The sequence below is a fragment of the Penicillium subrubescens genome (genome assembly GCF_028828155.1).
Source record: "Penicillium subrubescens strain IBT 31985 chromosome Unknown utg000005l_segment0_segment0, whole genome shotgun sequence".
Lineage (NCBI taxonomy): Eukaryota > Fungi > Ascomycota > Eurotiomycetes > Eurotiales > Aspergillaceae > Penicillium > Penicillium subrubescens.
Window position 1 is genome coordinate 3992082 of NW_026643155.1, and position 25730 is coordinate 4017811.

Consider the following 25730-nt stretch of genomic DNA (forward strand, 5'->3'; position numbering starts at 1 on the left):
ATACCACACACCCAACAAAGATACAAGTTAAGTCCGAAAAAAAAGCGAAGATAGAAAAAGAACCATTCATCATTTCAATAAGAAACAACCAAAATAAGAAAAGGAATACCAAATCAAATCCAAACAAATCGAGTTGGGACCAAAGTAACCAACCAACGCTAGAAGCTATCGTTCACATCACATCACATCACGTCTTTGCGCGTGTTTAGTCGTGCACATCTTATACACAATAAGAGATGGGGAAAAAAAAAGAAGATTCAAGGAACATCCAATCCAAAGCCACACACTTTTCTACCCGTCTTAAACCCAGAAGCTAAAAAAGGATTTCAACCGCTTTAAGCCTTGGTAATCCGGCAGATAAGATCCTGGCCATCAACGGAGTCACCCTCCTTGACGAGCAGGCCAGAGACCTTACCACTGTGGGGAGCGGAGATGACCATTTCCTGGGATAAAAGTTAGCAACTGTATTAGACTAAAGTAGAAAGAGGATCTGCTTACCATCTTCATGGCGCTCAGCACCGCAATAGGATCACCCTTCTTCACATCGTGGCCGTCGCGCACGCGAATCTCAACCACGACACCGGACATGGGGGCACCGACCTGGCTGCTGTCGCCAGCGTCGGCCTTGGGACGAGCAATGTTGTCCACAGAGGCCTTGTTGTCATCAACCGAGACCTGGCGGACTTCACCGTTGACCTCGTAGAAGACCTCACGCTGACCGGTCTGCTCGGACAAGGGTCCGATAGCCAGCAGCTTAAGGATAAGGACCTTACCCTTCTCGAGCTCGACGTGGAACTCCTCGCCGATCTCGGGACGGGCCAGGAAGTAGCGAGTAGGCAGGACGGACAGATCACCGAACTTCTGCACGAACTTGCGGTAGTCCTCGAAGACCTTGGGGTACATGGCGTACGAGGCGACATCGCACTCGGTCGCGGCACCGAATTTCTCGCGGATCTGGTTCTTGATGCCGGCCAGGTCCAGAGGCTCCAGGTACAGACCGGGACGCTTGTCGAGCTTGCGGCGGTCACGCAGAGCGCGGGAGCGCAGGGGCTCGGGGAAGCCACCGAAGGGCTGACCCATCAGACCCTCTAGGAACTCCAGGACGGAGCCGGGGAAGTCGAGCTCAGCAGCGCGCTCAACAACGTCCTCCGCAGACAGCTTGTTGGAGACCATGAACTGGGCCAGATCGCCAACCACCTTGGAGGTAGGGGTGACCTTGACAATGTCGCCGAGGAGGTCGTTGGCCGCCTCGTAGGCCTTCTTGGTCTCGGCCCACTGCTGACCCAGACCCAGCTGGCTGGCCTGGAAGATCAGGTTGGTCAGCTGACCACCGGGGATCTCGTGCTCGTAAACCTCGGGGTCGGGGCCGGTGAGACCAGCCTCGAAGGGAGAGTAGAGCAGGCGTAGCTGAGCCCAGTAGGTGTCGAGAGCGCGGACCTGAGCAATGTCGAGCTGGGGGTCCTGCTCGGTGCCAGCAAGAGAGGCCAGGAGGGCACCGATGCTGGGCTGAGAGGTCATACCGGACAGGGAGTCGGTAGCGGCATCGACGGCGTCAGCGCCAGCCTGGGCGCAGGCAATCATCGAGGCAACACCGGTACCGGCAGAGTCGTGGGTGTGAACGTGGATGGGGAGATCGGGGTAACGCTCACGGAGAGCGCCGATCAGGATGCGGGCAGCCTGGGGCTTCAGGACACCGGCCATATCCTTGATACCCAGGACGTGGGTGCCGAGAGAGACAATCTTCTCAGCGAGAGCAAGGTAGTACTCCAGGTTGTACTTCTTGGTGGGGTTCAACATGTCACCACTGTAGCAGATGGTAGCCTCGACCACACCGCCGGCCTGCTGGACGGCCTTGATACCGACCTCGAGCTGGTCGACGTCGTTGAGGGCATCGAAGACACGGAAGATGTCAACACCGTACTTCTTGGCCTGCTTACAGAAGTGGTAGATGGCGTTGTCGGGAAGGGAAGAGTAAGCAACACCGTTAGCACCGCGCAGCAGCATCTGGAAGGGAATGTTGGGAACGGCCTTGCGGAGCTTGCGCAGACGGTCCCAGGGGTCCTCGTAGAGGAAGCGCATGGCGACATCGAAAGTGGCGCCACCCCAGCACTCCAAACTGTAGGCGTTTTGCAGAGCGTAGCTGGTCTCGTGGGCAATGTTGAGCATATCGATGGTACGCACACGGGTGGCGAGCAGCGACTGGTGGGCATCACGCCAGGTGGTGTCCATGAGCAAGCAGCCCTTGTTGGCACGCACAGCCTTGGCGAAAGCAGCCGGGCCTTCGCTGTCAAGGATCTGCTTCCAACCCTTCTGGCAGGGGACGGAGACGTCGATGGGAGCGCCAGAGGCGTCCTTGAGGATGGGCCTGATGATCTCGCCCTTGAACTTGGGCTCGCCGATCTGACCCTTGATGCTGCTGCCGTTGACAGCGACATCACCGAGGTAAGCCAGCAGCTTCTGGGCACGGTTCTGAGAGCCGACCAGAGCGAACAGCTCGGGGGTGTCATCGATGAAAGTGGTCCAGCAAGTGCCATCGATGAAGGTAGGGTGACTCAGGAGAGAAGCCAGGAAGGGAATGTTGGTCTTTACACCACGGATACGGAACTCGACCAGGGCACGCAGCACCTTGCGGCGAGCAATCTCGTAGGTGGAACCACGGCAGGTACACTTGACCAGCATGGAGTCGTAGTGAGGAGTGATGACGGCACCGGCGAAACCGTTACCACCGTCGAGACGGACACCGTTACCACCAGCAGAGCGGTAGACCTCGATCTTACCGGTGTCGGGGGAGAAGCCCTTGGCGGGGTCCTCGGTAGTGATACGGCACTGAATGGCGAAACCGCGGGTAGAGATGCGGTCCTGGGTCAGACCCAGCTGCTCGAGGGTAGCGCCGGCGGCGATCTGAATCTGGGCAGCGACGATATCGATACCAGTGATCTCCTCGGTGATGGTGTGCTCGACCTGGATACGAGGGTTGATCTCAATGAAGTAGTAGCGGTTCTGCTGGTCCACCAGGAACTCGGCAGTACCAGCGTTGCGGTACTTGACAGACCTGGCGAGCTTCACAGCATCGGCCAGAATCTTGTCGCGGACATCGATGGGCAGGTCCTTGGCGGGGGCAATCTCAACGACCTTCTGGTGACGACGCTGGACGGAGCAGTCACGCTCGAACAGGTGGACCACGTTGCCCTGGTTATCACCGAGCAGCTGGACCTCAATGTGCTTGGGTTTGTCAAGGAAGCGCTCGACAAAGACGGTGCCGTTACCAAAGGCGGAGCGGGCCTCGGAAGTGGCACGCTCGAAGGAGTCGCGCAGGTCAGCCTGCTCGCGGACGACACGCATACCACGGCCACCACCACCGAAGGCGGCCTTGATGATAATGGGGAAGCCATAGGCGTCGGTGAAGGACTTGACCTCCTCGTAGCGCTCGACGGGGCCTTCGGTACCGGGAACGACGGGGACACCGCACTTGATAGCCAGGCGACGGGCAGAGACCTTGTCACCGAGGGCATCGATAGTGTCGGGGGTCGGGCCCACGAAAACAATGCCGGCCTTTTCGACATTTCGGGCAAACTCGGCATTCTCCGACAAGAAGCCGTAGCCAGGGTGGATCAGGTGCACGCCGTGCTCCACGGCGATCTTAATGATCTCATCACCGGCCAAGTAGGCACCCACGGGGGTGTACTGACCGCGCTTACCGATCATGTAAGCCTCGTCGGCCTTTTGACGGTGCATACCCAGGCGGTCCTCATGGGAGAAGACGGCAACGGTCTGCAGGGACAGCTCGTGGGCGGTACGGAAGATACGGATGGGGATTTCACCACGGTTAGCCACCAGGATCTTCTGGAAGTGCATAATGGTGGAGTTGGCGCGGAGACGACGGTGCACAGAATCCTGGTGGTGCTCCTGGTGGCCCTCGATGAACTCGGAGTCATCGATGGCCTCCTCGGGCTGGCGGTGCGGGGCAGCCATGATGTATGAAGGGGGGAGGGGCGGGATAAGGTTAGAGAGAAGGGATTCAGGGAAGCTGGAAGATGGGAGAAAGAAGAACAGGTCAATTATTGCTTCCACGTCTTGGAGAAGCCAATTGAGGGGAAATTGGACGGAAAACGACGATAGTTTTGCGCCGGGGAAGTGACTCACGGTTCACGCAGTTGTTGGGGCAGGAGAGAAGCTCCGGATAGAAGACCCCAAGGCCGATTTCGGCAGAACACAGCGCAATCACTCGCACTGGCAAGGGTCAGAAATAAGGACAAGACCTCCCACGGTAGACGAAGAAGAAGGAATTGAAGAAGGGTATTTGAGGAAGGGGAAGAATTTCAAATAAGAAAAATAAAAAAGAGGAGGAAAGGGAAAGGTTAAATGGGATGAGGGAAGGGAGGGGCAAGATAAGTAGTTCCTAGAGTCACGGGTCCAACACTAGCAATACTAGTAACTACTGTAGAGTAATAACCGTAGTCACTATTCTACTGATACCCACAGCCCAGCCATTTCCCGGGGTTGACTCCATCGATGAGGTAACACGTACTGCCGAGAGGTAAATCATGGGAAAATCACTTACCGCCTGCGCAATCGGGTCCCTTGCCAAGTCACGTTCCCAGCTCTGGTTGTCCGTCAGTCATGGTCAACTTCTCCAAGAGGTTCACCGGTACACCGGACCTTGTCACTTGCAAACGCTTAGGGGATTTTCTTACTGGATTCTATTTGCTTTTCTTTTCCTTTTTGTCTCTCAATCTTGACTGTATGTAGGTCCCTCCGGCGGGGCGGGGACATTTTATGTGCCTATTATTTTATTTTCCTTTCTCTTGGTTACGGCTACATGCGTCTGTCTGCTCTGGCGAGGTCGGCGACGAGATCCTCCGATGAGATCATCCATCAGGACCCGTGATAACCAGCGATTCGCCATGATTTCCCTTCTGATACTCATTCCTCCACTGATTCAGTCTCATATCCTAGTACTATTACTAGATATCGGGTGGATTAGGCCCGTCCATCAACCTCGGGTCCTCGGACATGGTATGAAACTCCCCATGGTTTACTTTTTACATTTTATTTTTAATAGAAATAATAAAAATAAAATTCGACGAAGATCGTTCCAGCCCTAGCGCCTTTCCAGATCGCCTACTCGCCCGCTTTCCCCCCCCTCTCCTCCTCTGCCCCTCTGCCCCTCTGCTTCTTTTTTCCTCTATGCGACGGATATTGACGGGAAACTTTTCAGAACCTGGAGTGGTCCGGGGGAGACTCGGAGAACTCTCGACTTGACGAACCCCACTGAAGGGCCAATCACAGGGCCTGAGGTGCCCATTTTCTTCCAGTTTCTTAACTTCTTCCACGTTCACCTCGGGGAAAGTCATTCCGAATCTTCATCTAGGCCCTCCTCCTCCTCCCCCGTTTCCCATCTTGGTTCCTGGGACCTTGGTGACCTTCTCCGATCAATTTACGTTTGACTCATGAATTCAATGGACAATGGACATGAGGGGGGAAGAAAACGGGACTATGATCTGCTCTGCATAGTCCCTGTCCCTCCAGCCTCTCTCTCCCTCTCTCTCCCTCTCCCCACGAGGGGAAGTTCTTGCCCCCTCTAGGCTGACGGTCCCGCGAAATTTGTAAATTTGTGTCGGGTCATGCGTGCTCATTCTCTAGAGGAAAGGATCTCCTGTCTTCTTTTCCGATTCCGCTGGAATTGGTTCCTGGATTTTCTCTTCGAGAATCTGGATGCTCATCGGTGCCGCCTTCTGACCCTTGCTTTGCTCATTTACTGTAGGACTAGTAACTGTAGTTCAACCCCCCTCCTCCCTCCTCTTCCACTTGGCGCTACGGGTGATCTCCCGTCGGAGTATGACAGCCTCCATGGACTATAGATGCCAAGGTCCAAGCAATAATAGTCATGGAAATAGTGTGTAGTAAAGTCCATGGCTTTCTCTAGTCTTTCTATTGCTCGTCGTGCCCACGAACACTGCGGTTCTCCCTGTATGATCTGGACAGGGGGGTAGCAATTGTGGAATGTGCAGGAATCACCCAAGCAGCCAAGGGACCAGCCAAGCGCCGCGGCATACCGAGGTGCAATTAGCAATAATCGCCAATTCGATGTTCTCACAAAATACGGAGTACTTACTAGTATTACAGTGCAGTGCTAGTTTGACTACATATCCCTAGGCGCACAAAACTATTGAAACGCCCCCAGACCGACAATGCCAAGGTCCTGCCACATAGCAACGCATTCTCCAGCTGCCGACCGCAGAAGTATGCGAAATGCGATTCACATTTAAGCATAGTCAGTTGAGAAAACTGCTGTCTCACTTTCTTCAAGCCCTACACCGATAACAAGCTCCTACTGTACAATGTACATACTACATACAATGTACTTGGCGTAATCCCCAACCAATCCAAACCCCCCAAACCCAAACCCCCAAACCCTCACGTCCTGCACGATAAGCAATCCCCCGCGGCCAATTACTCTTCTCCTAATGAGATGATTCTAATCAATCGCCCATTTCCTCCCGGTGTAGGGTGCTTATCTCCCCCTCCGTAACCGCCCGCCGACGTCATTCCTCCCCCAGAGCGGCCCAGCTGGAGATCAGTTGGCTTGCACGTTCTGGAACCTGTTTTTTGTATGGAGTATACACTCTTTACTCCAGACTGTCACTATCACTTGGCTTCTGCAATTATTAGAGAATTAACTTACCATACTACTGCAGTAGGTCGCATTTAAGGATTCTAGAGTATTTTACTATTCACAATCTACCGAGTACAATCTCCCCACACATTCTCTCTACCAGTAACCCCCTCTCCCAAATATTCAAGATTTCATTATTGTAAACACGTCTCTCCTGTCCAGTCTCCGCGTCTAGCCATCCTTCATTGCTTCTTCTTCTTCTTCTTCTTCTTCTTCTCCTCCTCCCCAGCCTAACGGAATAATTCACAGCCCTAAGTCCAATAATTCTTCCGTTCCCGCCCACACTCCACAATCACGTCTACGCATCTAGAACCTAGTCCCTACGCGTCCCTCGACAGGGTAAAAGTCTTGCCCGCTGTAATCCCTCCCTCACCGAGTTCCATCCAGCCGGAGGCCGAGTTTAGGCCATTGTCTGGGAGTCTCAGGATCTATTACGGGACGCTTTACCCCGTACTTCGGAGTCTGTGGCTCCGTACAAAAACTACATCCTAAGAGCCGATCCACGGCGTACCGAGTCCAATGGATCCCGTGACTAGCACAAGTCTTGGCCATCAGAGCTATGACCAGGCCGCAACCCCCAAGACATCCATCCATCCCTGCCTAGGCTCTAGAGTCAGTCACCCAGAAAGCAAACAACACACCTCCTCCATTAAGCCAAGAAACCCATCAGTTTCAAAGATTCCAAATGATCACCATCATCCGCCCCGCCAAGCCCAGTCTCAACCCGGAGGAAAGGAAGGGAGGAAACCGCCAAGATATATATTGTGCAATGTGCAACGTAGCGCCGGTGGCGGAGTTTCAAGCTACTGTAGTCAGCCAGCATCTATATTGCAACTGCATGGCTGGGCTCTGCAGATGATCTGCACGGTCTTGCAGATAGCTGGACCTATCTGAGTACTGTAAGACTGATCGGGAATGCATTGTATGGTTACGGCGTCGGGCACCTCCTCATTGTGGTGTCATGGATGGGTTCGGGAAGGATTGAGTCTTACTACATAGTGCGAGCTCTCCGTTCATCCGTAGAATACCTAGTGAGGATTGGTTATAGTAGAGAACGCTTTTGCTAAGCGGAAAATTCGCGCATTAAGCTATTCTAGTATCAAACCTGTCAAGAACATATCGTATCATAGCGAACCGAAACAGCATACCATCCATCCATCTACGCCAGAATCCGAGTAACACGCTCCCTCTCCAACTCCCTCAGTTTCGACTGCGAAATAACCAAATAAATCTCCCTAATATCCCTCAAAGCAATCTCAAAAACCCCATCATCCATTCCATCCCAAAGATAAAACCGATCAACAGCCTGAAAGATCGTAGTCCAGGCCTGAACATCCTCCATAACCGGCCGTCCCGGTGAAAGACCATGACATCGAGCAATAGTCTGACCTTCTGAATAAGGTCCTTCCCATTCTTCGTGCTACGCAGGACTTAGAGGGTTTGTGACCCAGCCTAGGGGGACTGTGAATTGTAGTATAGTCACTGCCAGTGCCCACTAGTATTAACTAACTATACATGACACAACTTAAATCAGAAGGGAACTATTTAGGCTATACTCACTAGTGTGAAGAAGGCGTTCTCTGTGGAAAACTTGATAGGTGAGATAGATCCAGAAGGTGGGGGAACAATTCTGCAGGATGGCATTATTTCATTTTAGCAGATAGAGTGTTCGTTATTGGAAAGTTGATCGATGCTTTCCAGATGCAGCAGCGGGCCTGATGACCCTTGGCGCGCTTGGCGGAGAGTCTCACCGGGTCGGCCAGGCGGACCTTGGCAGCCTCAAGAATGGAACTACCGTGGCACAATGAGTCTAGTAGTTGCTACGTCGCGACATACAGCCAAATTATTGGGTCTTATTGATATCCGGTTGTCCGCGTGACCTGCAGGCCAAGATATTTCAAGCTAAGTAGGGAGATAAGAAACCATCAAGGGTGATTGATGGAATGGAGTACAATTACTGAACCAGGCTGATCACGGCCTAGATGGAACAGGCCATAACGAAATGGCAGAAAAAATGCTTATCAAAATACATTGGGATGATAAAAACAGCATGAAAATGAAGAAGAAAAGAAAAAACACAATTAACGGGTCGGCCATGGGTATTCCCCCCGGAATTCATGGCTAATCCCTGACTGCTGCATATCCACCAGATCCCATGTCTTTTGCTCGCACCAGAAAGGTCATCACGTCGCTGTATGTTACACATAAGGGGAAAATCAAAAGGGCAAAAGCGTCACAAGTAGAGAGCCTCGGAACTATGGCATCTCTAGAATGCGCGATATCCGGTAGCCTGCGGGGCGATCCCGTTGGCTGGTTGGCCATAGGGCATGGGGCTGCCCGGGGCGGCAGGGCCTTGGGTCAGCATCAGTCGCGAGCCACCGAGGATAGGAGTGTTATCCTCCTCAGTCTGTTGGCTCTTTTCCCTAGACTTGCGCTCCTCGTTATCCTTCTTGAGCATCTCAATGGTACGGGTCTGCTCGCAGAGGAAGTTGATCATGTAGGGCATGGTGAAGTCGTGCAGGCCCTTGCGCCACGAGATCTCCATGATCACATCAGGGCGGATCAGGTCGTAGCAGGCATACAACATGCCAACGTAGCACTCGCGGCTGCCAATGTCGACGAACTATTAAGTACGGTTAGCATTTTGTCTTAATGGAACGAGGAAACGACAGTCAGAACTTACGTAGCGGAGGAGATCCTCAACCACCTCGGACTTGGCGGAAATGGCAGCAGTCTCAATGGCATCCTTGTAGAGCTTGTCCTGCTTCGAGAGCGCAATCGACTTCTCCCAGCGCTTGTTGTTGCGGTAGATGCTAGCGGCAGTCTGGCGGAAGAAAATGAGCTCGTGCTTCTCCAGACGCTGGGCCAGCTCCACGTTGTCAAAGTTGTCATGGTTGTCAACAGAGTCCCGCAGAGTCTTGTGGTCCTCTTCCTCGATGAGGATCTCGTTGATCGCGTCATTCACAGCCCGCTTGTTCTGGCTCTGGACGTTGAGCATGAACGGCTTGATCATAGGGATGTTGTCGGACGTCTTGAAGAGGCGCACAACACGGCTCACATCAATACGGGGAGTGAGAGCCTGGAGCAGGTCGGTAATGAGAAGGGGCTGCTCCTGCAGGTAGAAGCTCAAGGCACGGTAGTAGATCTCCAAGTTGGCGACCTTGACGACAATGTCCTTGAACGAGTGGTGCTCCCATGCATCGGCAGCGCGCTCCATCATAGCCAGAGCGGCGTTGTCATACTCGTCGTAGTGGCAGTAGAGGAAGACCAACTCGGGCCAGAGGTTAGCCTCCTCGCAGGCACGGATCATCTTGGGGATGTTGATGCGGGACCAGAACAGCTTCAGGTGCTCCATCACACGGTCGGGGTGGTACTTGGACAAAGCGATACCCAGCTCAGTGAACATGCCCATGTGAGCACGCTCGAGACCGAGGCCATCTTCGAGGACCGAGATAAGCTCGTCAAAGTAGCCATTGCGCTCGTACTGGCGGACAAGAGCCTGCAGCTCCTCGGCGTGGACAATCAGGTTAAGACCGCAAATCTGGGCAAGACGGAACTCCTTCTTGTCAACACAGGCTTGGTTGACCTGCTTCCAGACCTTGACGCTGTTAGCTTTGCGAGCACACTCAACGGCGGCTTGGTACTCCTCAAGGTGGACGAGGGTGGTAGCGAGCTTGGCCCAGTTGGAGACACTGGTGAAGAAGATCTTGGCAGCCTGGTGGTATCCCTCCTCGTAAGCCTTGTCACCAGAAGCCTCAATGTCAGCCACGTTGGTGGAGCGGAGGAAGTCCTCGAGCTCGGCAAGCTGGTCCAGACGGGCAAAGCAGAAGGCAAGACTGGTATCAATAGCAGGCTCACGCAAAGTCTTACGGGCCATGCGGAGGAACTTGACGAGATCCTCATCCTTGCCGGCATGCGTGGCGGTTTCGATCACCTCGTTGTAGTTAGAGGGATCATTGGCGCGAATGTAGGACTCAATCGAGTCGGAGACACGGAGGCCATCCAACTGAGCCTTGGCAACCTTGCTCCAGACCTCGGGAAGCTCAACACGCTCGGCAAACTCCTGAGCCCGGTCAATGCTAACAATGTTCTCAACGAGGACATTGACAGCGGCGAGCTGGTTGTTGACCTTCTTGTAGATCTCCAACGCCTCCTCATACAGACCAACACTAATACACATTTCAGCGATCTCATCAGCAGAGAACTCGTTCAGCTGGTGGATGTAGTCCATGAGACGGCCCTTGTCGGCCTTGGCAGCAGTCAGCATCAGAAGGTTCTGCAGGCTGGTGTTGTCACTGAACGGCGAGGGCTCCAGGATAATCTTCTCCAGCAGCTCGATCAGCTCGCCGGGGAGGTCAGCATCAAGGAAGCACTTGACGGCAACGGAAACCTTGTCGGGCTCGGTGGACTCGGGAACTGCAGTAGCAATGACCTGGTCAACGAGGGAGCGGCGGTGCAAGTTGTTCTCGCTCAGGACAAAGGCCCAGATCTCGGGGTCGGCACACTCAACCAGGTAACGAGCCTGGGCACGGTACATGGAGTTCTCGTTGGTAATGCTGATCAGCTCCAGGTCGTTCTGGCCCTTACTGTAGGCAATGTACGCCAAGTTGGGGTCGCGCTTCTCGCAGTACTTTCCGACAATCAGGGTATCGTACAGATCGTTCTCCTTGAGGAACTTCTCGGGGTTGTTGTTGCTATCAATGTAGATCTTGGCCAGCGCATTGTAAACAGCCTGCTGCTGGTTGCCGGTAGCAAGAGTGGCCTCGAGGAAGGGCAGGAGCAGCTTCAGGCGGTTGCGGCTCTCAACCTCCGAAACGAGCTCATCGATGGGAATGACGGCCGGGTCCACAGTAGCGAGCAGGTTCTTGATAATAGCCTCGTCGCAGTCAACATCAAGCAGACCGCCAACAACGGCGGGGGCCCGCGAGGGGTTCACGCGCTGAACGTACACCTCAATGGACTTGAACTGTTGGTTCTGGTAAAGATACAGGACCAGGTCATGGATGAAGTTGAAACGGTCGCAGACAATGATCAGAGGGAGCTGCTCAGTCAAGTGGGCCTCCTTGAGGAAGTTCTTCACCTTCTCGGGGTTATAATGTTGGCTTTCACGGCAGATACGCTCAACCTCGGTGAGCTGGCCCATAGTGGTGGCGGCCTCAATGTATTTGAAGTGCACTTCGGAGTCCTCGCTGAGGTTGACAATGCTACCAAGGTAGTAGTAGAGACCCTCGGCAGTGCGGTACTTCTCGAAGAGATCGATGAGGCGGTTGGGTCCAAGGAGATCAGAGAACTTGGTGGCAATCTGAACAACAGCCTGCAGATTCTGGCGAATGTTGGCCTCAAGCATGAAGTCCATGCACTCCAGGGTCTGCTCGACAGACAGACGGCCAAAGTAGTTCATCAACCACTCGGGGCTCAGCTTGTCAGTCTTGACAATGTTACGCTTGATAAGTGCGGAGTCGTCCGAGTTCTCCAGAGCACGCTGCACAAGACCGGCACCTTCGCAGAGCTGCGCGATGCGGGGGCGATCGTAGTGAGTGAAGATCTCGTTGCCCAGAATAGCATCTGCGACCTGAGGGGCGTTGACAAGGTTCATCTCAAGCAGACGAGTCTGCAGGTGGCCATGCTCGGGCTTGTTATCCTTGAGGGCATCAAGGAGGAAGGAGGTTGCCTGCTGAATCATGTTCTGGGACAGGAAGACATCCACAACACGGTCAAGGTCAACAAGAGCACCACCCTCCTCATTGGCGAGCTGGGTAGCAAACTCAGCGCCCTTCTCAGGGTTGACTCGCACGATGTGCTGGAGGAGCTGGGTGTAATCAGGCTGGTAGCCAACCTGCTTGGAGTAGGAGAGAATTTTGTCGAATTGACCAGTCTCGGCGAACCCAGCAACAACCTTGTGAGGGACGTTGGACTCGAGGTAGACATTAAGAGCCAAGCTCATGTCGTATGGCCGGATGATATCTCCAAGCTCCTCAGAGGCCTCCAGCTTCTTCTCGGTCATCCACTTCTCCAGCAAGTGCTTGCGATTCTGCTGCAGGACGGGCCGAACAAGCTCCACACTCTCGTACCGGTTCAGGGATCCCTTGTCAAGCAGCATACCGAAGTACTGCAGAATCACCGACATCTGACCGGTTTGAGGAGCATTCTTGAAGCGGTTGATTGTCTCGGGTGTACGAAGGAATCCACGGGGGGAGTTGGCAGCAACCTTGGCAGCTTCAGAGAAGTTGCCCGCGTTGATGAGGGTGTCAAACTGCTGCTGGTAAAGGTGGTCGGCTCCCGGGAGACCTGCCCGCGAAGCAAGCTTGACCGCAAGAGAGGACATTGCGGGGTTGTTCATCAAGTAGTCGATGACTGTGTTCTCGTCCACGCTGACGGACAGAACCTGACCCTTGCGGTTGACACCGACTAGGCCGGCACCGTCGGTATCCGAAGCAGTGGTGAAGATGGTCTCGCTGGAGATGCGGTTCATGAAGATGCAGGTACCGCTCTCGAGGTCGTAAAGGTGGATGAAGCCATACTTGGTAACGAGGTAAACGATGTCGTACTTGCTGGAAACCTGCATAGCCACGGGGAAGTCATTGACCGCTTCCTGGGGGAAATACACCTCAACAGCTTTCTTCTGGAATCGAGGATTGGGTTCTTGGTGGTCAATCTCAGCAATCTGGAGCTTGGCGCCGGTCGGGGTTCGGACGGCAAAGGTGAAGAGGTGGTGGGGAAGAGGGGAGCCCTCAACGTTGATGTCGGCGAAAGCAGCAGCATGACCCTCGATGAACTGCGAAATGCCGCGCTCCTTGGAATAGAGCTGCATCGATCCAACTACACGGCCCTGTTGTTGACTGATACCGACCACGACCATCCACTTCTCCTCGGCGTTGACGCGGTAGTTGATGATTTGACATCCCTAAGAAACATTGAAAATTAGTATGACATTCCAGTTCAGTTGATCCAATTTCACAACAGCATATCCGACGTACCGCAAGGTTGGGGAGACGATCAAACATCTTGACTGGGTTCTGCTGGGTAGCGTCATAGACGTCCCAGTGGTAGACGGATGTCTCCGTAACCAGACCCAAAGCCTTGTCGCTGAACCACTTCCAGTACACAATATCCTCGTTCATTACCGCAGACTTGAGCTTTTGCTTGACGGAGAGGTCGAAAATCTGGATTGTGCGGCCTTGGGCCTTGAGGGCGATAATGTTCTTGCTCCAGTGCATAATCGCACTGTCGGCATTGATCGGCCGCCGCATGACCTCATTGTTGTTCTTCAAGTCAACAATGATGACTTGTGGCTTGTCGTCCTCTTCGAGCTTCTGGCGAACACAGACATAGTGATCCGATTCAAGGGTCTGTTATGTGGTCACATCCATGGTTAGCCGTGTTTCCACCGCCAGCTGTCTTGAGGGTGGGTCATTGGGAAACTTACACATGAGGCGAAGCCAATGGATGGTTGCTGTAGGCGCAAAAGAAGTTAGTAAGCTCTATCAACGATGCTGGGGTGTTTGCCGGACGCGACCGGCGTATCCGTCTCGCAATGGAAGCTCGTCGCGACGGAGGCTCCGGGGGAAGCGCAGCTCAAGAGAGACATACCGCAATGCCAACGTTGGTCAACTGTAGTAAAGCCAGAAAGTCAGTAATCTTTAAGTGAAGCAGCGAGTCCAATATGAGGGAAATCGCAACGTACGTTGATGAGTTCTGTGAACTTGATGGGTAGAGGTGCCATATTTACTTAGGCCGCAGCACGACCTTGTCCGCCCAACTAAACGCCACGCAAGGAAACCAGAATGATGGGAAGGAGAAGAGAATGATGAAAATGGGAGTGAGATAGGAAAAGAGAGTCAAGGAGACGAAGAGAGAGAGTTAGGAGGGGGAAATGGGGGGGGGAATCTGTAGATGCGGAAGTGACCTCCTGAGGTCCGCTGTTGTCGTTGCTGAGGTGTCGCTTATGGGGTGATCACGTGAAACAGGGGCAGGGCGGTGGAGAAGGAAGGAAGAGGTGGAAGTGGAAAGGTGGAAACTTTGGAGGAGGCCGCAGAGGCCTAGAGGCTGGAAAGGAGGCGGTGCGCGTCATAGACGGGAATCTGCCTGGGCGGTCAGCCCGTTTGACACCCACGTTCCCTTTTTAAGGTAAGTGCGGATACACACTGTAGGGATTTAGCAGTACTGTACTTGGTACTGTGCTTTCTTTGTTGTTAACCTCGGTTTGTATGAAGCAATAGCAGTCGGTCATCTTTAAATAGTACCTTCCAGAACCACTGAGAAAGACTGCTAGGATAAGACAAGTCTGAAGAATACACAGCCTATCTTCTTCCAAAACTACTGCCTCCTTCCCTATCTAGCAGGAGACATCGTGTGTCATTGAGCTGAGTTGCATCTCTGTATGACTCCGCCTAGTGAGTGGAAAACGGGTTTTTACTGAGAGAAGAAAGGCACCGCGGCGATTTTCAGAATGTCTTGCCAAGGATAGGCCCTCCAAGCCCAAAGCAAACAGCATGCCAGTATGCGCCCACCTCATCCATCGCCAGTATCAACACCACCCAGTATCGGCGAACTTCCGTGAGGTTTTTGTACTCGACGAGCCTCCAGAGCCAGTTTCAACAAACCTTAACAGCCGCCACCAAGGTGCATAAGAACATTTTAACTCTGTACGATACTCCCCGGCCTTTGCACCATTGGCCCTACACCACCGAACACCCGATTCTGCAATGGCGGCTATACCTACTCCATGCCAGCCAAGGGCCGAAAGGATCTCGGGGTATTACTCTCCCCACGCTAAGCCGGCACACGCATGGTCAAGGACGGGAGACACACCGTATTGCAACTTAGCATTGGGGGGTATGGCTTGCCTAGATCCTTGGCAATATCTTGGCCTGCCATCGGAGTGGTATCACCCCCGCGTGGTCATCTGTGATATCTCTGGGGTCGGCAGCATGCTGCGGCTCGACCACGAGGAATATGCGGAAGAAAAGTGCGGGGGTTGAGCCCACGAGGGATGTATAAGTAGGGGGTGTTTTGGATTGTTGGCCTGGAGGAAATGTGACATATCCAAGCCTCTCAGTCATCTTCTTGAATCATCTTTCAGCTCATTTTTCTCTTATCGATCGACAGTTCAAAACCTCGGTTATAGCTTGTTATGGCGTCCAATGAGGTTGCCGACCCTATCGCAAAGGGAATAATTCCCGCCGCTCGTCAGTCTTTCAAAGATCTGTTTATCTGGAAACAGCGTGTCGAGGTGACGAACGAGTATGGAGAGACGTCTCATACAGAGTGGCAAGCCCCAGAGCCAATCAAAAATCCGTTTAGCTTGATGGCCCAGCTATCTGCTCGAGACTGGGTCTTCTTCCTTGTTGGTCTTGCGGCGTGGACAGCTGATGCATTTGATTTCCACGCGCTATCAATCCAGACCAAGAAGCTCTCTGATTACTACGGTCGCTCGAAGACAGACATCACAACGGCTATCACGCTGACTCTGTTATTGAGAAGTGTCGGAGCGGCCTTCTTTGGATTTGCTGGAGATAAATATGGTCGCAAATGGCCCATGGTGCTGAACATGATCGTACTGGGTTTTCTTCAGATTGCTACCATCTACAGTCACACGTTCCAGCAGTTCCTGGCAGTCCGCAGTCTTTTTGGTCTGTTCATGGGTGGAGTATATGGAAATGCTATTGCTATGGCGTTGGAGCATTGCCCGTAAGTCTTCACCGGCGCCCTTGCTGCCCTCAAACTAATCGTTTCTTCCGAAAGTGTGAATGCTAGAGGTCTCATGTCCGGAATTCTCCAGCAAGGATACTCCCTTGGATACGTGCTTGCAGCCTGTGCCAATCTCGGAGTCGGCGGTGCTACTGATAGTTGGAAGACGGTGTTCTGGGCTGCAGGTAAGCAGATGCGGATATTGAGAGGAAATTCATAGCCTGTACTGACATCTAACCCAGCGGGCATCTCCATCGGCGTCGGCATTATTCGAATCTTCTTCCCGGAATCGAAGCAATTTCTCGAGGCCAAGAAAGCAGGGAAAAGAAACATGAGCGCAGGTGAATTCTGGAAGGAGACCCAAGTTATGCTGGCCAAGGAGTGGAAGATGTGCATTTACTGCATCATTCTGATGACCTGGGTAAGTCCACAGTATCCTTGCCCTTTTTCATCACTCAGGATCTAATTTGACCTTTACAAAGTTCAACTACTACTCCCACACCTCACAAGACTCCTACACCACTTTCATGCTCACACAAAAGCAACTCGATAATTCCGGTGCCTCGAGAGCATCGATTCTGATGAAGACTGGCGCCTGTGTGGGTGGAACAATCATCGGTTATCTATCACAGTTTGTCGGACGTCGTCGGGCCATCGTCGTTTCAGCCCTTATTTCCGCAATCCTCATTCCAGCATGGATTATGCCAACGGGAGAGCCGTCGCTCAGCGCCTCGGGCTTCTTTATGCAATTCTTCGTTCAAGGTGCATGGGGTGTCATCCCAATCCATCTAAACGAGCTTTCTCCACCTGCCTTCCGGTCTTCCTTCCCAGGTATCACTTACCAAGTCGGTAACATGATCAGCTCTCCTTCAGCTCAGATTGTCAATGCCATCGCCGAATCTACCTGGGTCAAGACCCCATCTGGTAAAAAGGCATCTGCCTATGGTCCTGTCATGGGTGTTGCCACTGCCATCATTGCCATCGGCATTATGGTCACCACTGCTTTTGGACCTGAGAAACGTGGTCGTCGGTTTGAACTTGTCGTTGCTGCTGTGGATGAGCACCCGAGCACAAAGAACGCAGATGTGGAATTGGGCGAGGACCGCAAGGCAAAGGATGAACAAATTGAATTGGCAGATCAGAAGAAGTAGATGGACTCTGGGTTGGTGGGTGTCCTATTTGTGGACATACACGCTGACCATGTCGGTTCCCTTGGCCACCTCGTATGATCGGGCAGGTTTTACGTACAAAACTCTGCGGAAATCTCCGACCTCTGAGCTAGCGACCTTCCTTTCTTTTCCACCTTCCCCAACTTCTCCGGTAATGATACCGTCGCCCCCTTCAGCTAGCAGATTCCAATGAACTCCTTTCAGCCCCCAAGGCGGCCCTGGCAGCTTCGGATCCTTGTACAATGGAAATTCTAAGCAGACAAGAAGACCTCCGGGCTTTGTCACCCGAGCCATACTTGCCGACCACTGTCTCCGTTGCTCGGGGTGTAGTGCACATAGGAACTGCCAAAGGATATCAGCAACTTTGAAAACACCGCAAGGAGAATAATGAATCTCACCGTATAGTCGTAAATCACATCGAACTTGGTGTTCTCATCAATCCCTCCTTTAAACTCCCATTGAGAGGAGAAGAAGTCGCCCTGGAAGAATGTCACCAAGCCAGGTGTACGAGACGAACGCTGCTCGCTACCAAAGTGATACGCGGATGGCTTCGCTAACTCGGCAGATGCGTACTTCTCGGCTTCCTTCACTGCTGTGTCTGAAATCTCGAGTCCATACGCATCAAACCCATGCAATGCTAACATGACTACATCGTAGCCGCGGCCACAACCCTTGAACCTCGGAAGTCAGTAGATTGGTTAAGCTTCGTCGTGGACAAGGAAACTCCTCCTCACAGGAACAAGTGCCTTCTTCCTTTTACCATCTGCAGTAAAGGGGTTGAGCAGCTCACGTTCTTGCTCGACAATGTCTACCAAGGCTGGTGACGCTTTGCCCCGGTCCCATAACCCACTTTCTCCCGAATCCCAGAGATTTGACCACCCTGAGCCATGATCCTCAACGGGGCTACCTTAGTTAGATATTGTTCGTATTATCTCTTATGCCGGTAGTTTCCGGGGCGTGGAGAGCCTGTCTACTCACCGATTTAGGAAGGTATTGAGCAAGCGACCACCTCCGCTAGTTTGTGATGTATTCGACTGTGTCATTGTTCTGAAACACTGCCGGTGTGTGAAAAAGAACTATCCTGACAGGATATTCAGAATGAAAAGGTGGTTAGAATAGAGTCGAACCGTGGAGCGATTTCACTAACACGTGACGATGACTTTAGAAAGGTCATTAATTATAACCTCAGACTAACTCGGGTTTGGTAAAGTGGAAATTAAGAGAGGATGTATGGGATAAAATCGATATGAATTGATTTGTGATATACTTGGATCTAGATCTCAAGAGTTGGTCTGGAATTTGTCACGTATTTTGATGACTCAATTGGGTATCTTTAAAAGATGCCCGGACCCCCACCCCGAAGTGGGGGATGCAAGGGGTCATAAAAGCCGAGAACCCCGGCATTGTGTGCAGGTTCTATGTATAAAGAAGACAGTTAAATATCCGTTGACTTAGCAAAGTCCTCCCAAGCTTCCAAGTCCCGAAGTGTGTTCTCGCACTTCTTGCGAATAAGAGACACTGCATCGGACCCCAATGGAAGTGAACTGGGCCACGGCTTGCCACACGCATCGCTCTCTCCCTTCACAACGTCAACAATGCGTTGAACTCCCTTCACAGTATCACCAGGTTGATTTCCGTTGAAATCGTCGAACTTCTTGGCCACAGCCTCCGAAATGGCTCTGTAATCACCAACCTTGGATATAGCCCTGCTGCTTGAGGGCTGGTTGAGAAGCTCAGTGCGAAATACCCCGGGTTCAACGAGGAGCGTTCTGATCCCAATTGGCTCGAGCTCTTTAGAGAGAGATTCTGCGGCGTCTGAAGGCAATTTTAGTTGTCAATATTTGTCCGAGCGAAGGGCTGGAAATCACACGGAAACATACAGTGGATCGCAGCTTTCGAGGCACAGTAGGCTCCGCCAGCTGGTAAGCCGTCCCAAGCAGCCATCGAACCAATGAATACCACTATTCCAGCCTTGTTACTCCTCATATGTGGTAGAAAGGCACGAGTGGTGTTCAGAGTCCCGAAGACATTCGTATTGAACTGACTGAACCACTGATCATGGCTGGTAGATGGTAGACAGTTCATATCAGCATTAGGACTTTCCTACAGGCTCATAGTGTCAACCTACCTAGTCTCTTCTACTATGCCAAACTGGGTATATCCAGCATTATTCACCAATATGTCAATCCTTCCATAAATTGAGATTGCTTCTTCAGCCTTGCGGTTGAGCTCATCCTGAGATGCGGTGACATCGAGTTGTAAGATTGCGGCACCGATATCTCTCATATGAGAAATTCGCTTCACATTTCGTGCAGTTGCAATGACTTTGTCACCACGCGCGATGACTTCTTTGACGAGTTCCGCACCAAAGCCGGAAGAAGTACCAGTGATGAGCCAGACTTGAGGCGACATGGTGTAGAGATTGTAAGACAAGCTTTGATTCCAAGATTCAGAGAATAATCTGAAATATCGAGGAGAATTTGGACAAAATTTATGCTTTATTTATATTCAAAGGCCTCCCATTAAAGGTCTACTACTCTTGGGGCTCTTCCTACAGTAGGTATGGGGATGGCCCCCGAAGAGCTTCGGCCTTGCCGTCCATTATCGGTATCGCCCAGAACAAGGAAATTTGACGGCCATTTGAACATTTGAATCCGACTATCTCGAACACAATCTAATGGTATTCAAGATCGGGGGATTATCAACGTCGATAACCACCAGTCGATTCTCTGCCTCAGGCAGAGTATCACGCATGTATGGTTGGCTACGGCAAGAAGCCTACTGTTGGGGAAGCACCTCGGATCAGGTAGCCACTATTATCCGCGAATGTACAGTGGCGGTTCACAAATCCGAGTCTAGAAACCAGACAACCACCCACCAGATATGCTTCCACTTCTTACTTCTTGAAATCTCTTTCTAATGGTCATTCAAATCGACTTTCTTGATAGCTTTGGTGATCATGTTTCAGTCTATTATTCGACCTGTGACTAACATGATAATTCTGAACATTGGTCGTAGTTTCAAACTTATGAAGCCCCACTGTACAAGCTGTGAAGTATTATTGACCTAGAAGCTTTGAAAGTGTTCATGTTTTATGTTCCTGGTAGGTTTGCGGTCACTGCGCTTGCGACCAAGAGACCTAATGAATCGTGGTTCTGGATCCAAGGAAATATAACATGGCTTTGGCGAGCTTACACCGAATTAAAGTGTTCCTACAATAATCTTCTAAGGCGTCTAACAGCTTCTTGAACTCTACATACATTGCAGGGCCCTATTTTGTCCTGAAGCAATGGTAAAGACCCCCTCTCCGCAGCAGTATAGTGTGACGTCATCACTCTCGACACGTTTTGCGCATGAGGCCCGCAATTCAACGTTTCTATCCCGTCGCACATCATGCAAAATACAGTATGACGATGGAAACCTGGAAAGTCATCAAATCCAGACAGTTATCATGGAAATTTAATTGGTTAACTTCACATTTCGAGTGGGCAAAGCCAAACTTTACAACACATTTTAGGCAACTTGATTTGCGCACAGCCGGGGCGAAGGTCCATGATGCTCTTTAGTGGAGAGACGGCCTTGGAAAGAGAGATTGACAGCGAATGACATTTGCGGATCTGATCAAGTGCTCAAACAGGGGCCGCAGGTGTCAATCTTAATTAGCCATGCCCCAAAGACCCCCAAGAGGCTTAACTTCGCGCGTCGTCCGCCTGACTTTTTCAGACGCTTATTCCTGACACGTTATGAAGTCAGGAAAAGTTGTCTACTCATGCCTAGCTGCGGCGACATGTATCGCTTTAGTGACTTGTCTCGCGGGGGCCTTAACTCATCACCATGCTAGTTCTGGCTCGGTGAATCTGGCGGTCGGAAAGGATGGGGGAAACAAATCGAGTCCGTTGCTGTATGGAATGATGTTTGAGGTAAGACATTCGCATACACTTTTCGTTGCAAGATCGCTCATTTTTGTTTGTCGCATAGGAAATGGACCATTCAGGTAAAGCCCCAGACTTATCACGAAACGGATACGGTGACTAGAATACGACTGACATGTTCGACCAGGCGACGGTGGTATTCATGGACAACTACTCCAAAACAACGGGTTTCAAGGATCAACGCTTGGCCTGACCTCTTATGCCCCAGTGGGAGACGCGCAAATATCCCAGGATTTCCTAAGTCCCGTTAGCGCCGCAATCAAGTCGTCGCTCAGTGTCTCGGTGCCGGAAGGTGTATCAGACTATGTCGGCTTTGCAAATACTGGTTACAACGGAGTGCCAGTTATGAATGCGACATACAATACTTCATTCTGGATTATGGGCGACTATTTTGGCACCATCAATATCCAGTTGATTGGATCGCATAGTGGCATAGTCTATGCTGATCACAATCTGACGGTCCAGAGCATGGCCTCTACATTCAAACAATTCAGCACCAGCTTTGAGTCGAAGGAATCACCGGATGGAGACAATGAGTGGCATTTGACTTTTGATGGATCAAAGATTGCTGGAAGTTCATTGAACTTTGGCTATATCCAATTATTTCCGCCTACCTATCACAATAGGGCGAATGGGTTACGCAATGATCTGGCTACGGTTCTGGCGGAAGTCAACTCGACATTTCTTCGTTTCCCAGGTGGAAATAACATCGAGGGGTTGCAGGTTGACAGTCGATGGAAGTGGAACACAACGATTGGGCCACTTGTCGATCGGCCTGGCCGAGATAGCGACTGGTTCTATCCAAATACCGACGCCCTCGGGCTGGACGAATATCTATGGTGGTGCGAGGACATGAATATGACCCCACTCCTCGCAGTCTGGGCTGGCAAGTCCTACGGAGATATTTTATCAGGTTCCGAGCTGGAACCATACGTTGAAGACATTATGAATGAACTGGAATACATCCTTGGCAACTCGAGCACACCTAATGGGAAGTTACGTGCGCAGAACGGACACAAAGACCCTTGGAAAGTCGACTACGTGGAAATTGGAAACGAGGATGATCTGACGCATGGATGTGCTACCTACCCTGATCGCTTCAACCAAATCTACAAAGCGATACACGACAAATACCCCCACGTCACCCTCGTCGCATCAAATGGGGACTACAACTGCCTTCCATCGCCTCTTCCCGAGGGTGTCATTATCGACTTACATTTATATCGCCAGCCGGACGATTTCGTTGCCTTATTCAATCAGTTCGACAACCAGCCACGAAATCAGTCTGTCATGATCGGTGAATACGGTTGTCGCAATACGACGGACGCCAAAGGCACCTATTGGTCGTTTATGCAGGGAAGCTGCAGCGAGGCGGTTTACATGATTGGTATGGAGCGAAATAGCGATATTGTAAAGATGGCAGCTTATGCACCTATGCTGGAGCACTTTGGGATTATTTCGTGGTCGGTGAGTACTATTATCTTTCAAGACACTCTTCATCTACATAAAGGCTAATACGAGACCTCTCTTGTTCAGCCAACGCTTTACGGTTTCGACTCGAGCCCTGGATCGATCACACCCTCAACTTCCTACTTTGTGCAGCAGATGTTTGCATCTAATAAAGGGGACACGATCCTGCCAGTAAAAACATCGTCCGAATTCGGGCCTTTGTACTGGGTGGCCTCCCGAACGGGATCGCAGTACTTTGTCAAGTTAGCTAATTACGGCCCTGACGAGCAGAATGTAACCGTTAGCATTCCTGACACTCATGCGGGAAGGCTGGAGATGCTTGCTGGGACACAGTTTCAAGGGAACCAACCTCATAACATCGCAGTCCAAACGGTGACAAGCACGGTTCAGGGCGACGGTGGAAAGTATACGGTAACTATGACACCATGGGCGATCGCCGTGTTGGTCGTTTCATGAGTATTGGATGATTTCGGGGTCAATTGGGTTTTACGTTCCTGGAGAGAGGGTGTGATCCATGGTGACATTCTACATACATCGGCTAGACAAGCAAATGAGACAGCTGGAACAGGTAGAATTGACTTCTTTCAACCTTTCTCATAGGTGATCAACAATAAGAATGCGGACAAGGATGTGGCACGTGAGTAGAAGTGAGGGGGTTTCGCAATTGGGTTTGTATGAACCAATTAGTTGGGTCGTGGTGTTGCCACCACCTGCAAGAATGATGATTGGTATGGTTCCGGATGGGCTCGGCTGCTTTTTGAGTAGGGAAATCCGGGGGTTAGACGCCCCGCTGAGTTGTTAGCTCCCCATCAAGTGCGAATCTATTATCCACTTCATGGACCACTTCGGGGAGTGTTAGACTACTGTTAGGGAACCCGAATATCCGTAGGCAATGTCTGGAACCTGGGGAATGGGGTACAAGAATATACAAATTGGATTTATTGAAGCTAATCATATTGATGATGTCCTTTTCCCCGCAATTCCGAACGAGCCAAAATCAGGCTGCATCCGTGGTTCGACCTGCCCATTGGCCAATTGTGTCATGCGACCGTGCCCGGTATGACCACAACATCTCCAGATCGATTGCATGTACGAGTCATCACACGACCATCTCAGGTGGTGTGATGTACCAAATGTACCATTGTACTCATGTACTCATGTACTTCCTGCCTGTTTACCCCGCATTTTGTCCTCATATATAACCTCGAAGCAGCGTCGGATCACTCTTGCTTCTGTACTGATATCTACTGACAATCCATCATCTACTACACAATACACTCACACTCTACTCACAATGACTTCTACCCCCATGGAAGAACTGAACAACTATAACTCCCAATGGGTCTCCTTCCACATTCGTGACCATCTCAAGGATGGTGACATTACAGTGCAGAACACTGTCATTGAAGGGTACCGTAGCCTCCCAGGGTTTATCAGGCATCATATCTCTCTCTCTACTAACATCCCATCAGCGGTGAATTCCACAGCCCAACTGATCGTCGTAAGTCTCTCCACGAGGATGAGATCGACTACATGACTATCGAGTCCGATGGCGTTGGAGAGATCTGTGCTCGTGGCCGTCGTGGCAGCGAGGGCCGTCTGGACCTGTTCCACGGCGATACCAAGATCTGCGAGCTGCACTGGGAGAATCGTGGAGGAGAATTCCACAACCTTGTCGAGGTGTTGGATGATAATTCCAAGTATAGAATCGAGCATGGGGGATGGAGTCCACAGGCAGGTCCCCTGGGACATGTCTTTGTGGACATCTCGGAGAAGAAGAACAAGAAGTGATTCTTCGTTAGCGGTGCATGGAGTGAGGGAGACAGTGGACTTCTCCCTCCTTCGGTCGATAGACTGCATGTCTAGACCATTTCTTATCATCTATTGTGTCCAGTATTATTATCTGTTGAATATCCCGAAACTACTTGGCTTCAGAACCAAGACCGATGATTATGATTGTTTTAATGAATATGCCCTGCTCTATGACTTGCTTCCCCCTATTTCGTCTAGTCTTTCGACTCGTCAGACCATCCCCCTCTCAATTTTGAGGCTGTGTCAGCCTTGGGTGACGAATATAAGCAGATGCCCCTCATTTGCCATGATCTCTCTCCTTCGCGGAGGATGATTCGGTGATGACACATTAGGTTCAGCCGGGCCGGTCTCCTTGAGGGGTCATACCCATCCGGATTCAGCGAGCTCAGCAAGACCACATTCTTCTTGCGTCTTACCAGGATGACATTCTAGTTTACCTATCTAGATAGTAGCTCTGGGAAAACAAGCACGCTATATTTCCTTCTACATGATTTCGGGCTGAATACTTATCAAGATTTCCACCATTTATTTCCACACCTTTCGCTGTGCCTTTCCCCCCCCCTCTTCACTCTGAATAAAAGGAGACAAGGCCCCATTATCGACTATGCCGTCCCTCATATACGCTTCATGACTTTCAGGCCCCGCCAATGCTGCTGCAAGCAAAGTGCGACTGCCGATTTCCGTGGAGCGTACAAGGACCAGCTTCAGTATAGTGTTCATCCGGCTCTCGTCTTCGCGAGTCAATTGAGAATAGCAAGGGCCAGGTTGCAGGATATTCAGAATCACTCCCGAATCTGTAAGTTTCGACGCGAGTTCTCGGGCAAGGAGGATTTGCAGTAGCTTCGACGCCGCGTAGCGCGACTGCATCTCGGCTGTTTCTTCCCAATCGAGGGTTCGAAAGGTGTCCTGCGTCTTTCACTCGGGCAGGTTTGTCCATGCATGGACTTCACTCGTCACGATTGACAGATGAGGCATCGTCGA

General features: G+C 51.5%; 9 protein-coding genes across 9 annotated transcripts; 3 read left to right on the top strand and 6 right to left on the bottom strand.

The window, feature by feature from the left end:
• Nucleotides 1–335: 335 nt before the first annotated feature.
• N7473_007969 (pyruvate carboxylase) lies at nt 336–3972 on the bottom strand (the record flags this gene model as incomplete). Its single annotated transcript, XM_057153909.1, has 2 exons — nt 336–443; nt 499–3972. The coding sequence occupies 2 exons, from the start codon at nt 3970–3972 to the stop codon at nt 336–338; spliced, it is 3582 nt and encodes a 1193-aa protein (XP_057008247.1).
• Nucleotides 3973–7835: 3863 nt separating this feature from the next.
• N7473_007970 (uncharacterized protein) lies at nt 7836–8466 on the bottom strand (the record flags this gene model as incomplete). Its single annotated transcript, XM_057153910.1, has 2 exons — nt 8237–8466; nt 7836–8096 (listed from the first exon to the last, which is right to left on the bottom strand). The coding sequence occupies exons 1-2, from the start codon at nt 8318–8320 to the stop codon at nt 7836–7838; spliced, it is 345 nt and encodes a 114-aa protein (XP_057008248.1). The 5' UTR covers nt 8321–8466.
• Nucleotides 8467–8942: 476 nt separating this feature from the next.
• On the bottom strand, nt 8943–14399 carry N7473_007971 (uncharacterized protein; the record flags this gene model as incomplete). Its single annotated transcript, XM_057153911.1, has 6 exons — nt 8943–9299; nt 9360–13580; nt 13654–14025; nt 14103–14129; nt 14267–14287; nt 14361–14399. The coding sequence occupies 6 exons, from the start codon at nt 14397–14399 to the stop codon at nt 8943–8945; spliced, it is 5037 nt and encodes a 1678-aa protein (XP_057008249.1).
• Nucleotides 14400–15809: 1410 nt separating this feature from the next.
• Nucleotides 15810–17517, top strand: N7473_007972 (carboxylic acid transport protein; the record flags this gene model as incomplete). Its single annotated transcript, XM_057153912.1, has 4 exons — nt 15810–16366; nt 16421–16551; nt 16609–16787; nt 16849–17517. 4 exons carry the CDS (start codon nt 15810–15812, stop codon nt 17515–17517), a joined length of 1536 nt encoding a protein of 511 aa, XP_057008250.1.
• A 24-nt stretch (nt 17518–17541) lies between these two features.
• On the bottom strand, nt 17542–18578 carry N7473_007973 (uncharacterized protein; the record flags this gene model as incomplete). The annotated part of the gene is made up of 4 exons (XM_057153913.1): nt 17542–17877; nt 17934–18206; nt 18270–18438; nt 18514–18578. The coding sequence occupies 4 exons, from the start codon at nt 18576–18578 to the stop codon at nt 17542–17544; spliced, it is 843 nt and encodes a 280-aa protein (XP_057008251.1).
• A 392-nt stretch (nt 18579–18970) lies between these two features.
• On the bottom strand, nt 18971–19947 carry N7473_007974 (SDR family oxidoreductase; the record flags this gene model as incomplete). Its single annotated transcript, XM_057153914.1, has 3 exons — nt 18971–19350; nt 19416–19597; nt 19664–19947. The coding sequence occupies 3 exons, from the start codon at nt 19945–19947 to the stop codon at nt 18971–18973; spliced, it is 846 nt and encodes a 281-aa protein (XP_057008252.1).
• Nucleotides 19948–21516: 1569 nt separating this feature from the next.
• On the top strand, nt 21517–23393 carry N7473_007975 (alpha-L-arabinofuranosidase A; the record flags this gene model as incomplete). Its single annotated transcript, XM_057153915.1, has 3 exons — nt 21517–21529; nt 21595–22934; nt 23004–23393. 3 exons carry the CDS (start codon nt 21517–21519, stop codon nt 23391–23393), a joined length of 1743 nt encoding a protein of 580 aa, XP_057008253.1.
• An 838-nt stretch (nt 23394–24231) lies between these two features.
• N7473_007976 (aegerolysin family protein) lies at nt 24232–24728 on the top strand (the record flags this gene model as incomplete). Its single annotated transcript, XM_057153916.1, has 2 exons — nt 24232–24347; nt 24410–24728. The coding sequence occupies 2 exons, from the start codon at nt 24232–24234 to the stop codon at nt 24726–24728; spliced, it is 435 nt and encodes a 144-aa protein (XP_057008254.1).
• A 546-nt stretch (nt 24729–25274) lies between these two features.
• Nucleotides 25275–25616, bottom strand: N7473_007977 (uncharacterized protein; the record flags this gene model as incomplete). The annotated part of the gene is made up of 1 exon (XM_057153917.1): nt 25275–25616. One exon carries the CDS (start codon nt 25614–25616, stop codon nt 25275–25277), a length of 342 nt encoding a protein of 113 aa, XP_057008255.1.
• Between the last annotated feature and the right edge of the window lie 114 nt (nt 25617–25730).